Raw genomic sequence first — 19,746 nt, 5'->3', positions numbered from 1 at the left:
GAAAAATAAAGTTCAAATAAATAAAAACTTATAAATGAGATTTGTAGAATTTGAACCTACAAGACCTCTTTCTTAAAAGCATGCATCCATATCTAACTCAGCCACTTTACAACATTAATATATTGCTACTTACAGTAAATACAAATCAATATTAGAAAGGCTACAAGGGGTGGAACCATCGCTACCCAAGGGTGGAGCGAATGGCTGAGGGGGCTCCGACCCCGTCAAGCTCTTGGCTGGCTCCGCCTCTGGACGAAGGCAACAAAAACTGCGACAGCGCATGTGGGAGACACGTGTCTTAAATGGTCAAATTTTTCATGAACGTCGATCGGAGCAAGGGCTACCTCTTAGGAATGGTAGTGAGACAAAAACAGGAGCAGAAAATACCCAAAATCAATCTCATCCCTATGAAGACCAAATAGAGACTATACAAATATCATTGGAAAAAATGGAACCTTTAATGGAAGGATCGGATACCATGCAAATAGGAAGAAATATATAGGATACCATGTAATCTAGAAGATCACATGAATATATATATATATCCCTCAAATTAGCATATGAGCCCTACTAGCCACTAATAGAAGTTCATATTACTTTAGGGAAGATATGATGGAGAGTCACTTTCGAATCTTACAAGAAAGGCACAATGAGACTGGCTAGGTCCGAGTAGGTGGGGCTCTAGCGCTCAAGTTAGTTCTAATATAGAATGCAATAACAAAAGAGCAAGTATCACAATGAGAGAGAGAGAGAGAGTAGGTCTGAGTGTAAAAAGTACATTTTCAAAGGAGTAACATATAGGAGTTGAGATTCCTAGTCTGCATGGAAATAATTGACTTTTGTCTTATTTAGAAAGCCTTAGGATCCTCTAGAGTTGGAATCCTGTTTAGGAAGAATCATGCATTCTAAGGATGGATCTAAACGTCACGAGGAGGAACCGATCATTTGTTATTTGATTCAAATCTCCATGCTCAGTTCCAAACCAGAAACACTCACTTTTGTTATCAAAGCCCCCATACAAACCCAGTCTACTCTTTTGAGGCTAGTATATTTCGTTGTTTGAGAATGTTCTGCATCCTCTCAATTTATGTCACGTGTGGAACATAGTTTGTAGGATGTGTGGTCTGATCGTTGTACTATAATGAGTCTTGTTCTCTTCAATGCAAAATCATTTTTTTTTTTTCACTTATTTGCTGCCATGTGAGCTGTATCTAAGGTCTGGGGTATGTGAATTGTTGCCTCAATATGTATTTGAGAAGGATCACAAGAGGAAGGGCGCTCTCATTTCTTACTGTTATTAATTTGATTTGATTTTTTTCCATTTTGTTCTAGCGCATTCAAGCTCTCATGTTTTCAAGAAACAACAAAAAAAAACGGTAAATGCATTTTCTTCACATTCATCTTCATCCCTTTTTTTTCTGCAAATAATGTATATAACAAGCCTATATTTTGGCCAAAATTATTTATCCGCCACAATGTATAAGGCGATTCTGGTCAATGCTCTTGAAATTGCCTCTCCATTAGGTAGAGGGGATCTAGAAAATCAGCATCAACCTTCTAAGAAAATGACCCTCTAAATTGGCGATATGCTCTTTTCTGTCACCATAGAGACCTTGAGAGGTCTGAATGAACAAAAAGTATGGTTGAAGGAGTGTGAATTTCTCATCCCCACATCCTTCTAGAGATTGCACCAACCACCATGGTGTTACTTGTCCATCTACTCCATTTTTATTTACAATGGATTCACCTACCTTTTGTCGGGTCCTATTACTCACCTACAAAGAGAGGATATAGTGATTGTTCCTAAGGATACGACTTCCGGATATGGTACGCGCAAGGGTACAAGAGAGGCCGCCCTAGCTCCACCCAAAAAGAGGAGTAAGATGAAGCCTAAGATCCCATAGAGCTAAGATTAAGAGGTCCCTTCCAGCAAGGGGAAGGAGGTGAAGATCGAGGTGAGGTTTCTGCCTATTATTACTTCTTATATCTTAACTTGTATCTTACCTCACTTTATCAAATTCTCTACCTTTTCTTCAGAAGGCCTACCTCAGCTGAATTCGGACATCTGGGTGGATCTATATACTATAGTGAGGGACTGCTCCTTTATGATTCCTGATCATCTCTGGATAGATAGGGTTTCTAAAGAAATGAATGCTCTAGTATTTTTTTTTTTTTTCCGAACATATTTACTTTAAGGAGAACTAGAGTTGTTTATCTTTTTGTCTTTACTTTATTAGATATTCTATTTTCATTCATGTCTTTGGCGTCCCGTAAAGATAAGTGTTAGCTTCCGAATCTTAACATAGTATTATGTTAAGTTATTTTTCATATATTAACACTTGATTCATATACGCATGCAGTTAGAATTCTATCTACGAATCTTTATTTTAGAAGTCTCTTTCTATATGTAATTACTTGACCTTTCTACATGTATCTTCCTGACAGTTAAACTTATATATGGTTCTACTTAACGATCTTACTATTTTGTGACAACTTGGCCTTTCTAAGGTTCTACCGAAGGTTTCATGCATATACTTAGACTTTTATGTGGTTCTCTCTTGCTGTTTTTCTATTCATGTTAATCCAACCTTTCTAAGGTTATATCGAATGTAGTTTTTTTTTTTGGCAAAGTTCTAACCGATTGCCTTTTGAGTAAAAATTCGACTTATCTGTGGTCCCCCAATGCATTATTGTGTCAATGACTTTTTATTCGAATGTTCCCAACTTCTGAATATCTTTTGGGAGATTTTACACTATCTGCAATAGCAGAGGTCAGCCTTATTTCTAAGAGTTATAGCCTTAACAAATAACCATTCGACTAATTGATATATTATAAGTAGCAAAGGTTGTACATATTTTATTAATGATAAAAAAAAAAGAGTAACATAATTTTATTCAAATAAGAAAATAGGAAAGTACTTGAGTTACTATCTCGAGTTTGTTTCACATGTCATATCTTTAGGTGGTGCCCCTAACATCCTTCAGCTCTTCATCATACTTGTCTTGTGTCGCGATTATTGCCTCTATTTTTCGGTAAGTGGCATGGGTTTCGTGAGCAATATGTCATTTCCCCTTGACCTCTACCATTCCTTATTTTGTGGGAATCTGGAGGGTCAAGTCCCTAATGGATATAATGGCCTCCACGTATGACAAGAAAGGTCTTCTCATAATGACATTGTATCTCAATGGTATGTCCATGATAGTAACCTCGCACTTATCAATATGTTTTCAATCTTTATCTCCGAACAGCAACTCATCATGACTTGTCCTTCCAAGGGTATGGGGTATCCACTTAGCGCTATCACAGGCATGTATACCGACTATATCTTCTCCATATACACTCTTAGCCTTCTGAATGCCTTCTTGGTTATTAGGTTTGTAGAGATTCCCGTGTCTATAAGGACTATTTTTACTAGATAGCCTTCTATCTTAGCATCAACCACCAAAGCATTTGCATGTGGCTGAGGTATAAAATAAATGGAGCAGAAGGGGTGGCTTAAAGTGTCATACACGTCAGTGTTTATGGTTCTCTGCTTGGATAATTGTGCTTTCTTCACTGGTGGTTCAAAGATGAGACCACCAGTGATAATATGGTGACGCCTTTGTGCTTTTTTTCCTCTTGTTCTCTACCTTTGTCTAGCGCATCCTGCTTATCATCATTTTTTATGAATCGATTAAGCTTTCCTCTATCAATCAGCATCTCTATCTCCTTCCCCAGCTCGAAGCAATTGTTGATGTCATGGTTGTAAACTCTATCAAACCGGCAGTGAACATCTTGATCTTTCCCGTATCCTTCACCCTTCTTTTTGGACGGACACCAGACCTCCTTTTGGTTCATGCTCTTTTCTATCTACATTATGGAACTTATTTATAGATGTTGAGATGAGTGGAAAAGGGTCAAGCTTCTTTCTCTTTTTTGGCTTTCTTTCCCGTGTTGGTACGATAATTACATCCCTTCTTGAGTATCTCATAAATTCATGTATTGGTTGTTTGTTGGATCTCATCTAGCTCTATAAACTTTTTGGTTGTATCCATCAACTTAGTCAAATCTTTAGGTTTGTGTAAAACCAGTGAAAACATGACCGATAAATAAAGGCAAGAAAGTCACATACTTAGGGTGGACAGTAGCCTCTAATTTACTTGTGTGTTTCCAAGCGGTATGATTTCTCCTTCTGGTGTGCAGAACACTTCCTCTATACTAGCTCTGTTGGTAAGTGTCGCGTTATCCATTCCACACCACGAGGCCATCCTAGTGATGAGGGCTACAATAGCGTTAGAATCCTCTGGATTGAGGAATCATGAGATTCTATTGATAAGATGATCATTTGTCTGAGGAGGAGAGCCTCGTACAAGTGTGCTAGAATTATGAGATGTTGTGGGAATGAAAGCTCCGCTATTAATTTCTTAGTTGTGTTTCGTTCACTCCCTTTCTTGAACTTGATTTATCCATAATGATTTCTTCATGTCTACACTAGTCGCACCAATAATAACTTCGGGGAAAAAATCCGTTGTAGAGGTTCGAATGACTTTAGAGAGAGAGAGAGAGATCCACCGTACTTTGCTTACAAGAGTAGAACTTAACATAAGTTTGCCAATCAACATCTTTAGATCAAAAGCCATGGAAGTCTTCTGTATTCAATTCAGTTGAACTAAGGCAGCATGGAAAGAACTGCAACTAAAATTGGTGCTCAGACATTGAAAATTATCAATAATAATTTATTTATCAGTGGTGGTGACAGATAAAAAAAATAATAATTTGGGGGAAAAATAGAATAATTTGAATTTACAACAAAAGCAGGCGAAAGTACAATAATATAGCTGGCTTACACTGCAGAAGCAGCTTTTGAAGCTACTAAAGGTACAAACAAAAATGGACCAGAGAGAAGAGAAACCACTTGCTACTTCAAAATTTTCTTCCAGGGGCAGAATAGGATGTAGTATAAGGAACATCGCTCAGAAAAACCACCATCTCCTTTGTCGAGTCTTCTGCAATAGATTAGAAGCACAAGTTAGAAAAAAGTTACAGTATTTTAACTAAAAAATGCTAAACTGGGTTAAGAGAGAACCAAAGAAACACTTAAGAATGCAATTAAGGCAAAGCTGTGATTGGAGCATGTGTTCTTTATCCTCTCTTTGACTCCCAATACAAGATTTTTCAGAAAGTTACTTCTTTGGCTAAGTAAGGTAATAAACCTATGTGGACGAAATCTAATTCTTCTTTAAGTCAAAATTCTTAACTCAAGAAACTAACAAAGCATCAGCTGCATATCATTTTCGTTAGCAGAAGAAGGAGCAGTTTAACATATGGTAGATAATAGTGAGATTTCATGGCTTCACTTGCAGTTAAATATATTTATGTCGAACTATAGAGCACCAATGAATCTTTCAAAGAGGTTGAAACATTCATTCGCAAAATTGCACGTTTGAGAATGAGATGCTAACTGCAGAGCCTTTATTGCACAAGGTCTGAATTAATCATATTAAATAGAACCAAGGCAACTACTATACTTTTCTGATTAAGAAACACTAGGAAATTTATTGTATCTTGCAATACAGGTAAATAACTTTGAACTAAAAGAAAAGATGGGCGAAACCTTCTTATCTTTATTCGGTGATTGTATTAGGATAGGTTGGGAAAGAACTCCATTGTTGACATTCTGAACATATGGACGCACCTTCTCCTCCAAAATCTCATTCAACTGCAAATCAAAATAAAAATAAATGTTGTTTCATCATTCACGGGATTTCGTGAAACGGTTGTATTATTGTCTAAAGAATGAGTCAGAGCCTATAAATGTAATGGCAGAGAGATCCCAAATGAATAAAACAATGGGGAAAACAGATGAAAAAATTTCCAACCTTTTGTTGGCGCCATTTAGTATCCCATTGTGCATCCAAAATTTTATCAGCAATTTCTCTTTGTGCGTTCAGCAAAACAGTCATCTCATAGAACTTTTCTGGATTTTTAAGATCTTCCTCACTCCAAGATGATGCATTCAGTGGCAGGTCAAGCTCCTGAAAACACCACAATTAATTTTCACTTGTAAAGGAACAAGCCAGACCATTCACAAAGCTCATTCTCTAATGATATACACATTATCAAACCAAACAACAATATGATGAAACAGGCTTCAGTCAATGTTATTTGGCAACACACGCTGATCTTCTGGATGACATATCTGCCAAAAGGCAGTAGCCCTAGCAAATATTTTCTTAAGAAGTGGAAAATCAGTAGTAGCTCTAAGGCACCCAAGGCCATGGAAGAAGTGTAAGCATGAAACCTTTGTGCCCCACGACACTATTTATGCAATTGATTACAAATTGCATTGCATGTCTAATACAATAACTGCTCTAATAAGTTCATTTCACGGCAAAGAAGATAACATTAAATCACATCTTTTATACTGTTTATTCTTGTCCAAATATTTTCACACTAGTGAAACAGAAAGGACAACTTATGAAAAGGCTTGAGCTACTTGTTATAAATCTGAGTGTTTGCAATTTTAAGAGTTGTAAATAATAAACAATTAAAAACAACATAATATAACATAAGAACTTCAAACACGTAGAAGAAAAAATATAGTAAAAAAATGACAGGACGTTATGAGCTTGTCCATTGAAGTGCTTGAAGTTTTAATGTTATGCTTTCATGCATATAAGTGATAGTTGTTCAACTTCAAAAATATTTACAAAATTCAAGTTTGAAACCTTTTTATTTTACTAATGGAATAAATTAGTCATCATGATTATTGGTGTATTATTCATTTCATGATTATATTCATGCCTATACACTAATTAATTTTATTTCAATTCAATAATAATTTACACATTAATCATTTTGTGATGAAAATGTTAGCTCCAAAAAATGGTAATTTAGATCCTACACAGTACAAGAAAACACATGCTCCCCAAAGTCAATTCTAAAGTTTAAATCATTAAAAAAAACGTTTATCTTTGTGCTAACCTCATTCTTTAGTTAGTTCTAGTGGATTTTTTCTTAGCATCCACATGATGAAAATGTGCAGAACTATTAAAGTATAACACAGCAGACAAAGTGAAGATAACAGATTCTTACACCCCAATTTTGTGGCCGAGGTGGAGGGGAAAACTTCATAACCTCATTCTCCAATGCCTTCTTTGCCTTGTAATATGGGACATCTTTTACAATTACAGGGTCTTCCCTAGCACGAACGGGATCTATGGAGATCAAGGCCTGAAATTAAGGCATACATTCAAAAAAATTAGCAAAAAAAAATATGCCAAATGCAAATCCAACATGCACATAATCAAATGAAGTACTAGGCAACATAAATAAAGCAATTATGAATTTGATTTGAGAAAAAACCGTGCAACTATGACTCGCATATTTAAGAAATGTAAAATTATTCTTGGAAATCATCCAAAAGCTTAAAAACTTTTAGGTTGAAAGTTCATAATAAGTCCCTTACAAAAAAAGGTCCAGAATTCGAATTAGCAGGTCTGTGCTTATCCACCACACTTTAAGCCTAATAAGCAAATTGCATGCAGGGATTTGTTGGAGATATAAGACTATTTTTGGTGATCTGACTGTAACTTTAAGCTTTTAACTAAAATAAAATCCAACTTACAACAATACCTAGAAACTAATGGCAACAATAAAATCAATTACTAATAATAAAGGTTGCTGATGAGAGATCTATCATTCCATATGAGGAACTGCGGTCTGGGACTTGAAACCTAATAAATCACGTGTATAATAATAAAATCAATCAAGCAGATTCACTATTAATTTTGCACCAAAACAATTCCACCTCCAGCAGTTGAAGAGGTGTATGCACACAGAAATCACAATACATAAAAGTTTTGTTTTTTCAATAATAATAGTAAAGAAAAATAAGAAAAATAGAAGAGAGTGAGAAATAAAAATAAAATAAAACAAAAAAATAAAAGCGTCCTCATGTGAGAATACTTTCATGATTTTATTATTAACCATGTGAACATCTCATGTGATTAGCATCTGATAACATAACATATATTGAATTTGTCAAGCAACGGTCGCATATTCAGTTAATTAAATTGTCTTACTTCTTGCAAGTGCTCCCACCCAGGCTTTCGCTTTGCTACCACATCTCGTAGTTGATCATACCGCATAGATTCCTAGAGGTTGAAACAAAATTGTTAAAGACACCTTGTCAGTCGTACTCAAAAGAACTGCTATCAATGCGCAAATTTACCAATTGGATTTTTTGCCATAAAAGGGCTTAAAGGTATTTCAATGGCATAAAATGTTCATTCAGTTATGAATTTGTCTTATAAACAATCAAAAAGAAGACAGCCTTTTGTTATAATAAAACCATGAAAGAAAGAAATAGAAATACAAACTACAAGGTGCGAATTAAGAAATCCTCCAACGTTACAGAAATCAAATCAGAAGGAATAAAACTATAAATTGAGCTTTTTAGAGAATGCTTTGGCTGTTCGCTTCTTGTTTAGCGTAAGTAAAGTCATGACATGTTCAAAACCGTAAAATAGAATATATGCATTAGGCATTTTGAAACTTAAGAAATGAGTTTGATCATTTGATGCAACAATTCAGAATTATTACAAGATGGGACAGGAAAACATCAGTTTGCAAATAATTACAGTGACAAACCCGAGCCTTGTCTTATTTGAAAAACAAGTGATAAATTGCATTTCAAATGTATATAATGCATATGCACCAAATTTCAATTTGACAGCAGCAAGGTTTATGTTTCAAAAACTACATTTGAAACCTTCCTACAACCATATAGAGGCTTCAACATGTAAAACAATTACAGTCTTGGGCTCAACACCCAGCCCTTTCACATTATATTTTGCCTGAATATCAGATTGACATCTAAATTTGTGAGAGAATTTAGGGCAGCAATCCATCATAAAGTTGATAATAATAGATTGAGTAAAAAAAAAAAAAAGGCGGTCCAGTCGCACTACGCGTCCCCGCTGAGCGAGGGTCCGGGGAGGGGTCCCACCACAAGGGTGTACTGGGGGCAAGCCTTCCCCTGCCAGATTGAGTAACTACATTAAATTCAGAGACGGAATAATTCTACTTAAAATGGCTTAGCTTTTTGCAAATGAAGATATACATGATAACATTAACAAAGTTTTGAATCGACAATGGTTATTTGCCTACGACATAAGGGGTAACATATCAGAGAAAAATGCTCACAAATTCACCTTTCCCATTTCTCCAGTTTAGTTTAAAAATGAAAGACACATTTAAAATAACGAAGAAGGGACATTTATAGCACGTAGCTCCACTAGCTACAGCTTCAGTCAAATATCTAATCAATTCTATAATAAACAATAATTCAATAAAAATAGCCCATGCATAATACCAACATTTTGCTTGGAGAAGACTGGAGGATTAATGTTAGAGATTGAACCTAAGAAGCATAGACGTTTTCAAGTAATAACTCAGAGACAATATGAAAAATTACAAAATGCAAAAATAGCACCAAATAGGAGCGCAAAATGGAAGCAGGAAGGAGTAAAAACCTTGTATTGCCACCAAAGCTTTTGCTTGACATCATCATCATAGTTGAACCCACCAACCATTTGAGGAAATGAAAACAACCAAAATGCAGCAATGCTGGGATCTTTCATGCTGTCTACTATATGCTGAAACAGCAAACAGGAGCTAGATGACTCCATCATATAAGAATTGATAATTTAAATAGTGAACCTGCAACAACTAGTTGTAGAATCATATGCTATCCACTAGTTTACTAAATAAAAGAAAGTCGACTTTTTGATGGATGAGTATGGAGACTCCAAATGAATATGGGTTATTTTTAAAAAAATGGATTGGAAGTTGAAACAAAAAAAAAAAAAAAAATACTAATAATAACAATCCAAAAAAAAAAACATCTACTTGGGAATTTTTATGTCCAGATATTAGTTTAGTAATCAAAAGCTCATTATATGAAAAGCTATACACTTGTCCACTTCAATCATGATAACCTTAAAAACTGATAAGCTAGGCTGTTTAGGTACTGAAAATCTAGTCATCCTAACAAGAAATTCAATATACAACATGTGGATTCAGGAAGGAAAGACAAACAATGACCATCTATAATCCATCTCCATGCCCCAAGACAGTACTTACACCAGGAAACAGGCAAATAATTCAAAACCTATGAAGCACCGACTCGGGTGCGGACACGGCAAACGGTATTTTTAGAAAATATGAGACACGGGTGCTGCGGGACACGGCAAATTCTATATAATTAATTATATATATATATATATTAGATATAAAATATATAAAAAAAACTTGCTAAATCACAAAAACAAATCGAAGAAGGAAGAGAAAGAAGCTCTAAGCGTTTATAATCGCAATAGACAGGTGAGAATTAGATGTAGTTTAGGTTTTTTTGTCAAATTTTGTAATTGAACCATAGGTTTTAAAAGATTTTAAAAAAAACCCTAAACTTTTACATATTTTCATCATTAGCCGAGTCCCTACCATGTCACTGCCAAGTCCCATCCGTATCCCTGCCGAGTCCCATCCGTGTCCCATGTCACCGCCGTGTCCCCGGTGAGTCCGACACGGCCACGGCAACTCCGGGGAAGAGTCCGTGCTTCATAGTTCAAAACAAATTGAGTCCAATGTCCAAATCTGCCCTTCCATAACCCTTCAAGGCATCTGCTACGTCAACAAGACTATAACTGGAGAAAGGGGAGATACTAGTAGATTTTAAAAATTTAAGCCTTTTTTTGTCAATAAACAAGCTTGATCTATTGAATAAGAATGCATGCCAAGGTTATAAGGCAAAGTGAAAACAGTGAGGTCAAAGCAATGGAAACTTGCATTGTTTCTGTAATGACCATAATTCAAAAGTTAAGCTTCTGATTAAATGAATGGAAACTCAGAACAATGAGAATAATGAAAACATAGAGATAGCTTTATTAGCAAAGTATAATCTACAGTGTATTGACCAAAATTCAGTTTAGGTCTCTGTACAAGAAGCCTAAGGAGTTAAAAAAAAATTAGCTCATTCTGTAACAAATTGTCCAAATGAAAAACAGCTCGATTCTTAGGCAAACTAATTTAACAAGATGAGCAATTTATCCAGCAAAGCCTAAACTATCCATGTATGTCAACACGCTTAGAAACACAATTTTCCCAATGAACTTTTAATGTACAGTGGTTCATCATCACCTAGTAGTACACTTAACGTACAAAGGGTGTAATCTCTCACTAATCCTCCTAAGAGTAACTAGACCTATAACTGTTAGGGAGCACCACACAAGCACCGTGGTTGAGTCAGTGTTCCAACTTTTATAACTTGCAATATTTCTCCTAAGAGTAACTAGACCTACAACTGTTAGGGAGCACCACACAAGCACAGTGGTTGAGTCAGTGTTGCAACTTTTATAACTTGCAAGATTTTGGTGACCAGATACTTGAAATGAAACGTAATTGCAGCTTACCAATTCATATCTCACTGGCTTTTTTTATATACATGCAGGTCATATACTTTATTATGACACCCTCATAATACTTTTTATAAGAGATAATATATAAAATCTATTCTTGGGCCTTTAGGTCAATTGGCTCCTTAACATGGTATCAAAGCCTCGTAGACCAAAAGGTCGAGAGTTCAAATCCTGATAACATCATTTATTGTTGAATTTCAAAACATTATAGAGTGGGTCCAAGTCCAAGGGGCATTTGTGTGCGAGTGTATGTCGGAAGTAATATATAAAAGCTATTCTTGGATCTACCTATCAGCTTGATCAATTGGCTCCTTGACACCTTTTCAATAACATATATATCTAAATAATTTGGCATGAGAACACCAACTTTTTCCATTCTTATATGCAAAGTAAAAATATATGAAGTCTAAACTAGTCCCTCATTTCTTCCTTCTTTGTCATTGGAGATGATTTAGACTTCAAGCTGTTTATATCAATTCTAGCCTAGTATGAACTGATGTCTTCTAATTTAGGACCTTTTGCATTACCTAATAATTCGACACAAAACAAATGGTTTGAAAATAAAGATCGCTTCTTAAATTCAGTAGATAAAGGTATTGAGTTGCCTATAATTTTTTAGATAGAGAAATAGTGAAAGCAATGCCAAGGCTACCATGATTGTCAGGACCATGGCAAACACGAAGTTAGTAAAGAAAATGAGAGAGATAAAGAAGAATTAGAAAAAACAGGACTTTTTAATAAATATTGGTAGGAAGATGTTTGTTAACTCTAACAGACCATGAAGGTGGATTTCGGACAGCCAATTAGACTCAACTTGGTCAATCGAACCCATTGTAAATGTACAACTAAAAAATTATACTTATAAAATATGAAAGAGGACATAAATCAATCAGGAGAAAGGCACAAGGCTCCTGATATTGAAATATGTGCATGCCTATGCATCACAAAACAAAACAAATATATATATATAAAATTGCAAGAGCATATAAGTTAATTGTATCTACCAATCCAGAATCAAATAAACTAGATGAAGATGCATCACATAGCAAATAAAGGTCCGCCTTCTCATAAAATGTTCAGGGTGTTGTGTATATCTGAAAACTATGGAAGTACCTTCCTATTAGCTGACTGAGACTTTAAAAAGGTAAGCCTTTCTCACCAAAATACACAGTACTTACCTCATAAGGGTAGTCCATCTTTCTCAAGACATTATAAGCTTTCCATGGAGGTTCCATAATCTGCAGAACAAAGAGCAACTATAAGCAGATGATAATAATGAAGTTAATCTCATTTATGATTTAATATAATAATATTTAAGAACATGACTTTGTCAAATAACCAAGGGATGCTTTATGCTTAGCTAAATGAATTCATCCAATTCAGTCCTCGGATTTCAAGCGATGTTCATTATCTAAGAAAGTACTACCAACTTCATGCAACAATTTGATGGGCAAGTATTTAACCTTCCTTTATACTCCAATTTGGAGTGTTAAGATTTCGACCAAAATTAACTTTTCATCAAACCTTATTAACCCTTATCCATACAAAACCATCTTCCCAAACATAGGTTTACATTTTTTTTCCATTCAGAACGTTTTATAAAACTCTTGGACTCCTGAATTTGGAGTATCTTACTTTCACGTAATTCACAAGGTTCAACAAGCAACCAATATTTCACGATCAAGGTTTTAGTACTCTTTGTAGTAGTGGTCCTTATATATCGTCTTAACAATCGAAAGATGGTCGAAAGAAAAAATCTCTATTTGACAGGGCTTCTTCCTATGCCTATGAATCCATTGGACCCAGAAATGATACATTAAACCTTACTTTATTAACACTCCCAAACCTCCCTCGCAAACAAACTGTTAATCATCAAACTTATGGACTGCAACCTTTAACACTATTACCACCTTATACACTACAATTTCTTCGTCCTGTTCTTGTGAATGCAAACCTGGTTTTTCCCTTATGACTTAAAACCGGACATGTATAAAAACCTGCCAATGAGATATTGGGCTTCGTAGTTGAACAGCATTAAAATTGGAAAAGAACTGAAGAACCGGTTTAAGGCCATATATATTGACAAACATGATTTATGATATAATAACCAGCAAAGGCTTCATTAATGGAACAGTAGCTCTTGATGTCTGAAGATAAATTTACAAATAAACAAATAAAATAGAGTTGAAGTTGCAAAAGACTAAACACAGCTTGGTTCACATAAAGGTGCTGTATGGTTCCATTGCATTCAAGTTAATACTGCATGAAAGCTTGGAGCTATTTGCTAATATGAAAATCAAGCAGTGCAATAGACGAAGAGGCAGATAGAAAAATAACTTACATCATCAGCAGATATTCTAACTTGTAATTTGTCTTTGCATTCAGGACAACTCATCACACCCTGAAATGCATATCCATAATTACAACCGAAAATCACAATATTTACTGCTTAGACGAGTAAGATATGGACAATAGCAGATTTTATAACACAAACAGAAAGGCCCAAGTTTGAAATACTTCTATCATAACAAAATAAAAAGAGCTACATAGAAAGGTGAAATATATATATGTGTGTGTGTGTGTGTGTGTGTGTGTATATTCACTAGGAAAGAAAAAATATATATGGAAACTGTTGAAAATACTCAACCACAGAACAATAACAAGGAAGATATAAGAAAAGAAATATTGAAAGAGAGAAACGGAACTTATATTAGATGAATAAGAATGAAGGAAATAACAAGACAACAACTAGACACTCCAGGGAATCCTCCCTCTCTCTAAGCTTTCTGCTAAGAGTCAAAAATGGAGAAAACTATTCACACCTAAAAACCAGAACACACACTCCCATATAACCACTCATGGAACATTCTCCAAAAGGCAGTAACTAACTTCTGCCAGCTCACTCCCTTCTGACCTCACTACCCTTGGGCAATACACTTCCCATACTTTAGGCCGAGGCTAAGATGAGCCAAGATAGGTCTATTGGGCTGAACTTCTCTAGCATTACCCCTGCTACCTTTAAGAATCTTGTCCCCAAGACTAAGATCAGGAAACTGACTTTGATCTCACAATTATTAAAATATTACTCTCACCGTTCCATCACAAGTTGGACAGTCTTTAGATGGCAAAGGCAAATTAAGATCCATAGTGGATGGAAGGTGCACTAGCTCAGCTCGATTATCAGCAATAGCTTCTGCAACACATTCAGCCGTTGCCTTCTGTCCTCTGCAAAAAGATTCATAGCAAAAACAACATATGTTAAAAGTTAAATAATGAATTAAGCATCATTTTATTATACATAATAAGATACCTCAACAGAAAAGCTGCAAATTTTACAAGTCAACCAAGTTGAAGTCACAAACTGGTAACATTCAGAAAAACACCTCCCCCTTACAAAGCATATTAATAGTCTCATCTCACGGTCTTTGATGGAACAAAAGAAGGCTTTGCAATAGCAGATAAACCTATATTACGTAAGAAAACTTTTGGAAGGAAAAAAGGATGAGCCTACTGTAGCAAAACTAATAATGAAACCCCGAAACTTCCCTGAATTAATGTCCTAAGTAGGACATATAATAATATCTATTGCAAGCCTCTTAAGTACATTGTCTTGGGAAACTGAGATTACAAGCATTTAATGTGTTACTTAGCGCCATGACGGATCTTTCTTTCTCTATATCAGTCTCACTTTATCTTGATAAGCTTCTAGGCAATAACATACCTCCTCAAGGTGTGATTTTTCACTTGGTAGCGAACCTTCCCTGACCCTCTGCACATATTACACCGCAATGCCTGCCACCCGTTGCAGGTCCGGCAATTCCTGGATAAAACAGAAACAAATGTCATGATTTACAGTATACAGCTTCAGCTAAGGCTGCACCCCCCAATTACACCATGATGATTACAAATAATGAAGTATATTTGATGAAATTACATGTGATTCAATTCTCTATTAGATTTTAACAGTTTAATCCATATTTTTCAAGAAAATTAACAGTTTTGTCTTAAAATGTCTCTGGATTTTGCTTCCAGTAATAACAAACATGGAATTTACCTCAAGTTGAGTCATCAAAATGATATAGTAGGCCTTAAAAGAAAAAATGGAATAGGCCTCTAAGCATAAAAAGAAAATCAAGTAACAACGATGTGCATTAACCTTACTTTGTGTAGTTACCATGTAATATAAATAAAAGTAACAATTTTGTATACCAGCAAAAGAGGCAGAAAAACATTTCAATCAGTCATCAATTAGATCATTGATTGATTAAAGGTCAGATTTCTGGGGGCAAGCATTGAGCATGGTCTTTAATTGATAGTTTATGGAACTGATTATACAAGTTCAGAAACATAACGATGTATGATTACACACACACATATATATATAATAACAATAGAAAATAGATAATAAATAAATAAAACAATTTCCAGATAGATCTTCTTTGAGAGAAGAAACTGAAACTCCTAATATAATTTCACCAGCACAATCTATTAATCTTATAGTTGAAAAACCAGCATTTAAACAACAGCAAAAAGCATCAGAATTTAATAGCAAGTACCACTAGAATAAGAATTGGATAAATTTGCATCAAAAAGCAAGCACCTTTGACATATCACCTTCTTTCCCAGCTCTAAAGCAATATCATAGGTCCCAAGAGTAGCAACAGCCTGTAATCAAGAGCAAGGAATTTGTTTAGTTGTACTGGCATAAATGCATATGCATCAATCCAACATTAAGTCCAATAAATCAAACCTGCTCTTTCATAACCCAAATTAGCACTTAATTTTACACTTGCTCTTTTGTCTGTGTGTTTTCAACTCATCAAATATACTCTTCTGGAAAATGTTTTCTTAATTTTGTAGTGTTTGTGACTCAAAAGAAAGTCAAGTTAATGGAAAATAATTTCTCAATCAAAGGAAAATCTTTTGAAAACAAGGAAAATAATTTTCCCATCTTATAAAGGAGAAGTTATTTCCCAAGAGAGAGAAGACATCAAACTAACATTAATTTCTCTTCCATAACATAATTCTCTTCTATAATTACACTCCAAGCAGAACAAGGAAATTTTTATTTTCCCAGAAATTTTTTGTTTTTTTTTTTTTTTGGAAAATGATTATTCAAGAAACTATCTTTCCAGGAAATAAACACAGAGCCATAAAATTGTTTAATAAAGTTATCAGCATTTCCCTTAATAAGTAAAAATATTAATAAAAGCTAATTTAAAATGTTTTAAATGCAAATTAGATTGAAGGCACTCAAATTTCTATATTTCAAATATTTAATTGAAATCAACCTTAATTCCCTTAGGATAATTTTATATTATTAGATCATAATTTAACTGGCTTTTTTACAATTTTCCACTAAGATGGTCTTTATACTTTATATACCATATTATCAGCAGTAGAAACTTCATATCTCTGGTTCTCTATAACACTTTATATGTCCATCTAAGGAAAGCAGTAGACTTTAATATTTCATCTCAACAACAATGTGAAAATAAAATATTTTTTTCATGCAATAATAATTTATTATTTTTTAACAAATTTTCATAAAACTTTCATGGAAGAGAAGAAATATAAAGAACGTGCTTTTATCCTTTGAATAGTTTGAAATTTCCTATTGTAGAACTTCACAAAACTAAAACCACGTCACAGAGATAATGTTGTCCAATTGCACTATAAGTAGACATAGTTATCAAGCAAAATCATTAGTCAGCATTTCACTTTAAGTTAATACCGTGTGTTTTTTCTGTTCCAGTATTCCATTCTAAAATTTTCAGCAATGAATGTCAATGTAACCAAATACCAACAAACTTAATATTAATCAATATCATAGCCACAAAGATGGTAAACCACAAAGTAGTGCAAGATCAAAACCAAATAGTAAACTACAGACTTAGTTTAACATAGTGGATAACTGATGGAAACAATGCTAGTATTTTTCCAATCAAAAGCTCAAGATTAACCAACCCACACCCAAAGATCTTGCTTTATTCATTTAACGATTCATAAGTTACAATAATGAGTATTTTGTACAAAACCCTAAAAATTAACCAGAGTAACCATGACAAATCCTCAGGCAAGCAAATTTAAACCAAGAACAAGTGCAATCCGAACAGTTACTTGAAGTTTTTAAAGTTTTAAAGCTCAACAGAAAATCTTGACTTAGAATGCACCTTTCATAAGGGGAGCAGTACGAGTATCCTATATTAGAAGGAAGAAACACTCAGCAATCCAATATAGCTAATGAGAAAAATAACTAAATAAAACTGTAAAAGATTTGAACTTAAACATCATTTACACATAAATGAACAAACTGACCATCCATTTAACCAAAAGATAGCAAAAGAAAAGTCCCCAAATTTCAGTAACAAACTGCCCAAAAATGAAGGGGAAAATTGCAATAGCCAAAACAATTTATCAAATGACAATGTAATTGAAAACAAGTTTCAAAATCTCAAATTTGCCCACCAACATACTAAAATACACAACGTATACGCTGAAGATTACATAAACGCAAACGCATTAGGAATAGGAGGATAAGAAAACCCATTTAAGCAAATGACAATAAATTAAAAGAAGCATAGAATTCTCTAAATGCGCATAATAAAAAGGCAATACAAACACAATGAGATGAAGAGAGGGACAAGATTATTAAGAACTTACAAAAACAGAAAGATAAGAGAGTTTGGAGATGAGTTCAGGGACGCCAAAACCACGAGGAGCAGAGCCAGCAATGTCAAAGGCAAGAGTAAAAGGAGACAAGACAACCTTAATTGGGAACTCCAAAATTTCAATTACTTGCTGGCCATAACGGGTAGTGAAGTTCTTGTATTGACTGTCCGCGAACTGTTTCAAGTTCTTAACGAGACGGTCTGGTCCTCTTGACATGGCTAAAAGAAAGGGAGAGAGACGGAGAAGGAAAGAAGAGGATAGAGTTTGGAAATTCAATAGTTAGTAGTATATGAGTGCAGGTGGGTTATCCGATTTAGGATTCTTGAATTTCAGATACCCAAACACTATGTTTTCGTTATTTTCTTTTTGTCAAAACAATTTATTATACTACTTACTTCCTATGTTTTTACATACATATATACAAAAGTAGAGTATTCTCAACGATATCTTTAACGCGAGAGAAAATTCAGTCTTCATCACATGCGCCTGACATGTAGAATTTGGTCTAAAGATGAGATTCAAAGCATCATGAGACTTAGATTTAATAAGCGTGAATGACCAAATTCACTTGGTCATTAAGGTGCATGTGAACATTCCTGAGAGAAAATTTGCAAGAAGTGTTTTAGAGGGTTTTTAGCTTAGTCGGCACCATATGAACAAATAGAATAAATGAGTTAATGAGTTCTAATTATCTCTATATAATTAGTACTATATTAATACATTATTTATTGTCAATTAATAGCTCATCAATTAAAGTAATAAAAGAAAGTAAGAGTTACAATAAGATGAAAAAATACAAAGTAAAGGAAATCTAAAAGTCACAAATAAACATATATATAAAGCATGATAGATAGTATTAGGGTTGGGCGCAGATCCTGGAGATCTGGACCGGACCGAATATCCGAGGAAAAAACTCCGGAATTGGACCGGACCGTTGACTTTTTTTGGAGAACCGAACTGGATTGGACCGTTGACTTTTCGTCAAAGAACTGGACCGAAATTTATCCCGCACCGGACCGATAACCGAATTTGATTGGATTGGACCGAACTGGATTGAAATAACCGAAAATTTAGCAATAATAAATTTATATTTCAATAATGGATCCCCAAATAAAATTATTAATTTTAATTTATAAGTATTATTTTTATATAAAAGTATCAAAATAAATTAGTAGATATAGAGGGGTTGTCACACCCGACCCAAAACGGCATCGGATATGAATGGAAACAGAATAACAAACGCCCATCGGTCTGAAACACGAAACTATTTTCTAATAGATAAAAATTTATTCGGACTACCTAAAGTTTATTAATTATTTGGCTTGGACTTGATAATTCTATCAAGCTTCCTACGTATCCCGAATGTCTTATAATATTTAAACCGGGAATCAAAGCCACGTAGTTCTACCAATTTTAGGTAGTTCTCTTAACTTATTAACTCGTTTTAACTTATTCACACTTTGAATAACACGCTAATACTTTAATTATATATTTCACTTTGTTATAGTTTATATATATATATAAATCATTTCATCAAAATGAATTGAATTAAACAACGTTTTATCAAAACAAATCAAATCGAACACCGTTTTATCAAAACGAATCAAATTAAAT

At 34.4% G+C, this 19,746-nt stretch overlaps 1 protein-coding gene across 1 annotated transcript; it reads right to left on the bottom strand.

Annotated features, from left to right (window-relative positions):
- Positions 1 to 4,670: 4,670 nt before the first annotated feature.
- On the bottom strand, positions 4,671 to 18,521 carry LOC136218872 (uncharacterized). The gene is made up of 12 exons (XM_066006032.1): positions 18,124 to 18,521; positions 16,061 to 16,125; positions 15,182 to 15,280; positions 14,553 to 14,685; positions 13,802 to 13,861; positions 12,639 to 12,698; positions 9,517 to 9,639; positions 8,065 to 8,136; positions 7,076 to 7,213; positions 5,860 to 6,015; positions 5,595 to 5,699; positions 4,671 to 4,986 (listed from the first exon to the last, which is right to left on the bottom strand). The coding sequence occupies exons 1-12, from the start codon at positions 18,346 to 18,348 to the stop codon at positions 4,954 to 4,956; spliced, it is 1,269 nt and encodes a 422-aa protein (XP_065862104.1). The 5' UTR covers positions 18,349 to 18,521; the 3' UTR covers positions 4,671 to 4,953.
- Positions 18,522 to 19,746: the final 1,225 nt, after the last annotated feature.

This window comes from Euphorbia lathyris, chromosome 2, assembly GCF_963576675.1.
Source record: "Euphorbia lathyris chromosome 2, ddEupLath1.1, whole genome shotgun sequence".
Taxonomy (NCBI): Eukaryota; Viridiplantae; Streptophyta; class Magnoliopsida; order Malpighiales; family Euphorbiaceae; genus Euphorbia; species Euphorbia lathyris.
Note: the sequence above shows the minus strand (reverse complement) of the source record. Positions and strands in the feature narration are given on the sequence as shown.